The sequence below is a fragment of the Centruroides sculpturatus genome, unplaced genomic scaffold, assembly GCF_000671375.1.
Source record: "Centruroides sculpturatus isolate CEXI.00-Female unplaced genomic scaffold, Cexi_2.0 scaffold386, whole genome shotgun sequence".
Classification (NCBI taxonomy): domain Eukaryota; kingdom Metazoa; phylum Arthropoda; class Arachnida; order Scorpiones; family Buthidae; genus Centruroides; species Centruroides sculpturatus.
The window spans coordinates 118877-128581 of NW_019384684.1; the positions used below are offsets into that span (position 1 = coordinate 118877).

At 32.7% G+C, this 9705-nt stretch overlaps 1 protein-coding gene across 1 annotated transcript in view; it reads right to left on the minus strand.

Annotated features, from left to right (window-relative positions):
• The window catches only part of LOC111627023 (poly(A) RNA polymerase, mitochondrial-like), a 23086-nt gene that overhangs the window by 6964 nt on the left and 6417 nt on the right, over positions 1–9705 (minus strand). The window contains exons 2-6 of the mRNA XM_023370562.1: positions 7097–7302; positions 6788–7003; positions 6485–6691; positions 6200–6414; positions 1944–2167 (exon numbers count right to left, since the gene is read on the minus strand). Coding sequence (XP_023226330.1) covers positions 1944–2167; positions 6200–6414; positions 6485–6691; positions 6788–7003; positions 7097–7302 — 1068 coding nt within the window. The remainder of the gene's footprint in view (positions 1–1943; positions 2168–6199; positions 6415–6484; positions 6692–6787; positions 7004–7096; positions 7303–9705) is intronic.

The following is a 9705-nucleotide window of genomic DNA, read 5'->3' on the forward strand; positions in this document are numbered from 1 at the left end:
ATTTTGAATTTGTAAACTGTCATTGCAACAGACAGTTGACATTGTGCTATGGAGGAAACAATTTGTATCACTCTTGCTACAGATATACAGTAGAGCGTCGGTTATCCGAAATGTCTGTTATCCGAAAGAATTCCAGTAGGCAAATTTAAATTTTCGCCAGTGCTGTGGCGCTGCAATCTTTGGTTATGTCTTGGGCGACTCGAATATTTTACTTTTTTGATACTAAATTAACTTCTGAAGTATAATTTTTTATTGTTTTCATATTTTTCAATATATTTATTTTGTTCGTACAAAATAAAAAAATAATTTTTAACGATACAATACTTTTCGTTAGGCTTAACATCGACGGAAATTCAACGCGAAGCGACACGCAACGGAGAAAAATTTCAAGATGAGGTTAATTAATATATTTTTTCGTACATAATCGGTTACCCGAAACATTGATCTTCCGAACAATCCGTCCCCAATCGATTCGGATAATCGATGCTCTGCTGTAATTTGTAATCTGGAATTTTTTGCATACCTTTTTAATACGTATTTAATTGCGGCTCGCAAAAAATTTCAAATTTTGAAAAATGGCTCGGACTATTAAGGAGCTTGGCCACCGTGGTTATATATAGGCTTACTTGTGGCCCAAAACTCCTTGACTTTTTCCAATGCGGCCCAGAGAAACAAAAAGGTTGGACACCCCTGATTTATACATTTACAAATACAAAATGCATTTTTCAGTGTTTTCCTTACTATAATTATTTTTTTCCAATGTACTACTTAGCTTTAATTTGAGTGTGTTTTTCGTGTTGGAATGAATTATTTGGTTTTACATGTAATCGTATGGGGAAAAATGATTCACCTTACGACATTTTCATGATACGATCTCAGTTTCGGAATGGATTAATTTCGTATCCTGAGGTACCACTGTATATCGACACTGTTGTAAATATCACTCTGATGATACAAATTAAGTAAATTATCAGTTTTTTAGTAGATTTTTAACGACAGAACAAAAGACACAAAACACGTGGTCGAGGTCAACATGGACATCAGGGACAAGGTAGGAGAGACATTTTTTCACTTCACGTTAATTGACTTTTCCAGTCGACAGCTGTGCAATCTTGGATTTAAATTATATATCGACGCTATTGTAAATATCGCGCTGCTGATACAAATTAAATAAATTATCAGTTTCTTAGTAAATTTTTACTGACAAAACATTCACCGAAAATGGCTCGTGGATGACCTCATGGTCGAGGCAGGCAAAGTTTTAATGATCGCGCCCAAAAGCAGCGATATCAAAGAAGATAGGAGAATGAGAACGAGACCTGCCTTAAGCATCAAAGTGATTCCGTCTCCGAGACATAGTCTTGTCCCAAATACGGTTTTGCCGTTTTACTTGTTTTCTGTTATTTTTAGGTCCCCCCTAGGTAGATCACATTCTCAACACTCAAGAGATAAACAAATGCTCTTAGGCAACAAAGTAATTTTGACTGTTAAATATAATACACTGTTTAAATAATATTCCTTCATTCCTACCATTACAACTAATAAAAATCATATAAAATGAGACAACCATAAATTTAAATTAATGCTAGTAATGCATCGATTTAAAAATAATGTAAAATGTTTCATGTTTTTTGCAGGTTATGCAAAACTGTGAAGAATTATGCAAATTCATGCCAAACTTTACAATATATAACACTGTATGTACATATTTTAAAGCCAAACCAATATAAAGCTAGCTTGTGCAAGTGTTATCATAAAAAAATTTATTAAAAAAATAAATTCTACATCAACTACGATGAAATATATAGAGTATAGAATTAAAATTACTTTTTCATTATAATTATTTTAAAATATTCTATTCCTGTACACTATTTTTATTTAAAAATGTTTAATAATAATTTATAAATATTGTAAAGTAATATATTAGATAAATATGAACTCACTTAAACTTTTAAGCTGATTCATTGATGGTAAATGGAGTTGAGAGTGCTTTTGAAGAAAAAATATAATCATGAGGAGAAGAGAAAAGTTAGTGATTTGTGCATTGGGAACATCTGAAGTCAATTTGCATTTTCTTGCCCACCTTCTGATTGTATACACTAATGGTCTAACATGGGGATCCAATTCTCCATAAGTGAAGAGAAATTCAGCCATGTCAATTGCATTTCTATAAAATTTTAATATAATTTTAACAGAACTGATTTTGATATATTCTAACTTAAATGAAAAATACTCAAAATAAATACCATCAAAATATAATAAATAAGACAAATAATAAAGTTGCCTTACATTTACAGAGTATATGTAAATTAATTTTAAATGATACCATTTTAAATTACTATAATTATGTTAATTATTGTCTGAGAAGTACTCATCTCTCATCTGCATTCAAATTACTTGTCTACCTCTAGAAAATGCCATACATAAACATGGCAATTCCAAAACAGAAAAGGCATTTTGTGTTCTGCAGTTTACAAAGTTGGAATCGCTCATCATTGTGCAACATGAATAATCTGTAGGAGTTGTAGAATTGTGGTTGCAGAAGTATTGACAACAGATATGCTGTAGCAAGTGTAGGAAAAATTTGAGTATCAATTGGATATGTACTCTGTGATACAAGGTGTACACACTGAGAAACTGAAATGAGCAAATATAAAACTTTGACAGTTTTCCCACGTTCCAATGTACATTACAATGTTATTGGATAATAATTAACATAATTACCATGATATAACATGGTAGCATTCTTTTTGGAAGACCTGTATTTTACAAAAGCTATTATAAATAAGCAAATAAATTCTGATATAAATATTATAAATGTTTCATTAATTTTCTCACTGATCAATTAAATTATTCATACTTTTAAACTTATAGTAAATTTTTATATCAATATTCATACTTTATTTTTCTTTATTTTGATTTGAATATCTTTAATTTAAAATAAGAATCATCTGAAATTTGATATACAAAGTTTCTCCAATAAGTATCAAGAGTCAAGTCATAAAAAATAGTTTATTAAAGATACAGTAGAGCATCATTTATCCGAATCAATTGGGGACTTAGATTGTTCAGATAACTAATTTTTCAGATAACCGAATATGTATGAAAAAATATATTAACCTGTCCCATTATGAATTTTTTCTATGTTGCGTGTTGCTTTTCGTTGAATTTTCGCCAATGTTAAGGCTAATGTAAATATTTTAAAATAATAATCGTGGTTATTTTATTGTTAAAAATTATATCTTTATTTTGTATAAACAAAATAAATATATTGAAAAATATAAAAACAAAAAAATTATATTTTGGAAGTTAATCTAGTATCAAAAGTTTGATTCAGCATGACACAGTCAGACTGGAACGCTTTTGGTTAATCAACATTTCGATTGATCGGCTATTGGATAAATGACGCTCTACTGCAGCGTTTTTCAACCTTCTTGAATATGCGGCCCCTTTACAAGTTAAAAAAATTCTGCCGACCCCCTAGGGCCATATTACAACTATATCAGTGATTTTAAAATCTATGTATTTAATTTTCTTTCTGTTGAGACAAATTATTGTTGATTGAAATAAATATTTCAGGAGAATCAACAATAATTTAACACACAAAGTATGAAACTTCCTTTAATTATAACATTAAGACACAGGGAACTGTTGACCTTTTTTTCTTTTAGAATCTGAATTTTCAGCTTTTACTTTTCTACTTTTTATTCCCTTTTGCAAATCAGCTGAAAATTTTTTCTGCTATCATTATCTGGGGTGGGCTGTAATTCTCGCTGGAATTGTAGTATTTCTAATGTAGTGTAGGACCTACAAACACTTGTCTTTTTTCTTCTACCCGCGACCTCCCGTGTAAGGCTTCGCGACTCCCCTGGAGGTCGCGACCCACAGGTTGAAAAACACTGCTCTACTGTATATGTACAGTGTGTTAATAATCTTCAAAATATGACCCTCCTGCATAAATACACCACTGCCAGTACTTTTTCCAGATTCCATACACCCCCTGAAAGTCAGCAACTGAAAGACTATTCAGGCACCCCATCAAAGCCACTTGGACCACCTCAACTGCCCAAAAACAATGTCCTTTTGGGCACCTTTTGATCCAAGGAAACAAAAAGAAGTCAGAGGAACCGCATCTGGACTGTAGGGTGGTTGGGGCAGTGTTATCACATTGTGTCTGGCCAATGCCTCCCTCACAATTAGTGACGTGTGACTGGACGTGTTGTCATGATGAAGCATCCAGATGTTGATGATCTCAATGTAAGGAACCAAGTCCGAACGTTATTTTTATTTACTTTTATTTTGCTTATTATTCTATTTTTGTTTGGGGCTTATGTTTTGTTAGGACGAAGGTTTCCTCACCATTCACCTTAGTAACTTAAAAATAGAAAAGAAACCAACTCACCGACGAAAGAAAAGCGCCGTAGAAAAACTTGCGCACACTTGCGCTTCCCGAGCGGAAAAAATAAGTCCACACCGAGAAAAGGGGGGAGACCCCACAAGCACGAATTAGGGACTCGCTAAACCTTAAAGAATAAAAAAACGTCCCAAAAATTGTGAAAAAGAATAATGTAAAAGGTTAGAGAGTATTGTCGGAAAATAACCTGCCAGACAAACGAAAAAAGTTTATTGTTAGCGTTAAGTATGTAAATGAGGAGAGTGATCTCATTCAGAATTGTGACGTCACCTCACACTATAAATCCCGAGTCTCAAGTGAAGATGAACGAGGTGAACTCCTGATAGCAACGAGCTTTGGTGAGCTTCGTAGCAGTGAACGAGAGAGGTGTCCGATAGGATCAAATAGTTCCAAGGCGATTTTGAAGTTATTCGATTTATGGATCGACGATTATAGAAAGTCTTGAGAGTTTGAGGAAATAGGTTCCTAGTATGATTAGGATCTTTAATTTATAAGAAATATTGTTTATAAGTTAAGTCTTTGATTTTTGTCAAATTCCAAAGAGGAATAGAATAAAGTTAGAAATAGATTGATTTGAGTTTGTCGGGTTGATTCTTGTTGAATTTCATTGAATAAATTATTGTTTGATTTTTACTAATTACTGTATATAGTTTATTACTAGAAGTTTAATTAAATATTTGATTTTTGTTACTGACAAACTTTGTCATTATTTAATTCGGTGCACGCTTAAAGTCCAGGCCTGGCACACTAACGCAAATCCGCGTAAAGTACCCGTTAGGGAACGGCTATTTCTGGCACACAGTAGTGTCGATAATCGTTGGAAAAGTCGGAAAAATAATATAGTACTTTACATCCCTTCAGATTCAGCAAACTCTAATCCTCAAATGTTCAAGCACTTCAGCATAAAATTTACTGTTCACCGTTTGCACAAACTCTTTGTGGACCACAACTTTTGCATCAAAGAAAACAATAAGCATTAATTTTTCACTCTTGATTTGCTCATGCAGGCCTTTTTTGATCCAGAGATCAATTCACTCCTTGTGTGCCACTTAGCACTTTGGTCTTTGGATCTTGTTACGGAAAGATCTGGCAACACCAGAGAGAGAGTGGCACGTGCAAGATGGACGGCCCTGTTTAATGTACGCGACTGGAGATCGTCTGGTCCAAGTAGAACCCTGAATAAAGTATTCAGAGTAAGTGTTTGCATTCCTGTCTTACTGGGGGTCTTAAGTGCGTCACAAACGGCGTGTAAACACAAAGAAAACCATATAAAACAGATCTTACTCGAAAATCCAAGTTCCATCACCAGTTATCGCTTTTACCGAAAGATTTGGATCTGTCTCCAAATGTTTCAACAGTTCATGACAAATCGTCACACAACATTCCTTCTGCTCATCTGACAAAACGTATGACGCACACCGTCCACATTTGCAAATCATCAGTCACAATTGAATGCACAGTGGATTTCACTAAATTTAACCCCTGTGCTATCAAAAACATTTAACCGGCAATACTTATAAGCCTCAAGGCCAAAACACTGCTTGATGCACTGCATCTCGACTCTCGACACAAACAGTAAATGAACTTTCATTTCGGGCATAATCTACACACTCCAAAAGCTCAAAGATAACTGAGCCAGGTCTTGCAGCTTATGTGACATCCCCACCATCGAACCCACCCATAGAAACCGAACTCCACCACTTCCCATTGACAGGAAAAAATCAGTCCTGATACTTATTGGGCAAACCCTGTATGTGTTAAATGTTTAAAAAAGTGAGACTTTACTTGTTACTCATTGATAAATCGCACCAGATTCCGGTTATCTCATGCTGAAATTTCAATATTGGAACACGAGCTTTCAGTATTCGCACCATATGAGACACACCAGGAACAAATATTTGTAAGAGGTCGGCAAATGTTTCTAGAGTACGTTGTAACTGCGCTCTATCATTTGTCAACATCGGTTTAGGAAGAAAACATAACGGGGTCTTTGTTTCTCTCTAAAAGTTAATTGAAACTAGTAAGTAAATAATCATTATTAGTAGTAAAAGTAATTGATAGGAATCAAACCTGTTCATTGCATAGTTGTAAATTGATATCCAAGTCACCAGAATAGCAACCAAATCCATTCACAGCAGAACCAAATGGCAAGCATAAAGCATGAGGAAATAATCCACTTACGCAATCTTCTATTAACGAACAAACAAAAAACCTCAGTCTGATATCTAGATCCGAAAGCTGTTCACACCTTTTTAATTCTAACATTTGATGCGTAATCTATAACATTTTATAAAATCCAGTTGAAAACTTTTATATTAAAACTAAATGTTAAGACATCTAAACAATTTAAAAAGTTTCAATATTTTAACTTACATCATTTGCATCTAATAGAGTCTTCATAATTATGTTTTCTGAAGGAGCAGATAATATATCACAAGCTATTGCTAAACTATTTTCCTTATCTACGCTTCTATTATTAAATTTTAAAATCCTAGAATAAACTGGTATTGCGTCCGTTTGTAGATATTTACATTCATCTAGTAAAAACCTCATGTGAGTTGGATTTTCACATTCAATCAGAAAATATTCCTGTACAAATATATATTCAAAAATAATTCTTAAATTATTTTATATAAAAATTAAAACTCTTTTAATATTGAAAATTAACATGAATAAAGTAACCTTTTCAGAACTTGTTTTTTGATACAATATCTTCTTAGGTTTGGTAAATTTTTCTATTTGTTGACATAAATGAAACAAAGAATAATACGATTTAACTTCAACCATGATGCTTGAACGTGCTCGTTGTCTATGCTCTAAAAGCATGTTGTTATAACTTTTCCCTTCAGAATGAAGTTCTGGTGATTCCGTAGGCAATGATGAACACACTACAATGGGTAAAAAAATTAATGCTTAAAACAAAAATCTTTAAGCATTTATGTTTTAAAAAATATTACTATGGGAAATCCTCATTAGTTCGAAATTCAAGAGATGAAATAATTGTGACTTTGAATTATTCAGTTTTGAATTATCCAAGATTTAAACATTTCTGTACAGTATGCCAAAAGCAATGGCAAAGTATACAGAATACTATTTTCCTTAATTAATAACAATAATATAAATAAACAGCAGGTACACATGACACATTTAGTGAGACCTTAACAGATTGGCAGATAGATTTTATAAAAAGTAAAGCAGAATTCCTCAAAACATAGTCCAAATTATATTTTAAAGTGGCCCAAAAAATAGGTAAGTTGTCGAAATCTAGAAACCTAGAGCCTTATACTACGTTTGCACACAATCCATGACTCACTTAGATCTCGATTTACGTACAATCTGGATTATGACTGTCACCAGTTGAACGTCGTGCTGTTCGCACAGGCAATCCACTCGAGTAAAACCCGGCTATTACACGTGATGATAAAACTGACATAACTAAGTGGTAAGTCACGAACACCAACAAACAAAATGAAAATTTTGGTTAGAAATAAATACAGAACTTTTTCTTGCCATATATCTAATAATAGACAGATGTCATTGTCTCTCCAAATACAGTATCTTTTTTATTTCTCTGTTGATAGCCCGTGTTCCGCAGCCATCTTGTATTTTCTCACAAGCATGGGATTGTGGAATCTCTCTTATGAGTGGATCTAGTTTCAAGAACTCTCGAGTCAATCACAACTGAACCTCCTTTCAATCAAGATTGAAACGGTCGAGAAAGATCACACCAAGGCATTGTTACTGACCTTGGTCACAATCTAGATTGAAATGCTTGGTGCAAATGAGGTATTACAAATATCTCAATCTACTACTTGTAGCCTGATCTTGCAATTCCTAAAACCAGCCATATTTTATTAGATAAGACATAAAAGGATAGTCCAAGCATAAGGTGACACTCGTAAATGTGTTACTGTAAAAGCAAAGCAATATTGACAAGATTAGAGTTGTTTATGGTCTATTGTTCTCTTACAGAACGGAGGCACTTTGATCTAAACCAATGTTTCCCAAAGCGGTTCCCTGTGAGTCCTTGGAACCGCTGATGGGGTCCATTGCAAATTAAAATTAATTTGAGGGTGCAAAAGCAATGCCAGCGGGTCTGTGAACATTATAATAACTAGCAAAATGATTGTGACCCATTTTCATTATTATGAAAGTTAAAAATAAATCGGTAGTTGTTTTTATATCCTGACTGAACTTTAATTACAGAAGAAACATTTATTGCTGGAAAAGTACAAATAATGTTTTCATTTGATTTTATCATCAAATGTCAAATTATTTATCCAAAAAAATTGTTTATTAAAAAAACACTTATCAAAAATGATATTAAAAATAGAAAACAACCTGTTAACTGTGTTTTACTTAAAATTTACATATCGATTAAGTACTTAATAGTTATTTTTATGTAATAAATGTAATTTTTAATTTTAACTATATTAAATTAAAATTTAGAACAAAGTTCTTTTTAATTAAAATATGCAGTTTATTTTATATATTTTTATTATTTGTTTTTTATAATCATCTATAGTTTTTAATATATGAAAAATTTTATTCTTCTATCTATTAAATCTATTTAATTACTAAAAATATATAAATAATTGATTTATTTTCATTAAAAGTATGTTTTTCTAAGAAAATTCAATAAATAAAATTAAAAACTTATTAATTTTTGTATTTTTCTAATGTAATTTATAACCCAATTAATTACTACATTTCACTATACCTTTAAAATGCAGTCTACTTTTGTCAGTTCTCTAACGTTTTCGGTCTAATTTATAGACCTTCTTCAGGATTGATGTAAAATATTTTAAAAATTTGAACTTTCTCAACGGTAATTCGAACCACGCACGTTCTATAATCTTCAGATATTCGATCGCGCATGTCCATTAGCTCTTTATAATGCCGCCGCTCTCCATGCCGTTGCTATTCTACTTGACTCTCGAAAATTTATATTAAGCCCCTTTTCTCTGTATTTATAAATGTGCCATGCCTCTGCATACTTTAGATGTCGTATATTATCGATCTTTTGTACAATATCCGCCTTGCTCCATTCGATTGTAATCTCTGCAGGATCCGCGATAGCATAATTGGCCAAAGCCGTGATCGGTTGTTTAGATCTTATATTTTTTTCGTGCTCCTTCAATCTTTCTCTTAATGATCTCTTTGTGGCTCCTATATAATATAACTCTTTCTTTAGCCTTTTATCATGCAACGGTATTCTGTACACACCTGGAACTAGCCTCCTGTCTATTGGTGTTTTGTCATTTCTTAGCATTTGGAATATTGTCGTGTTT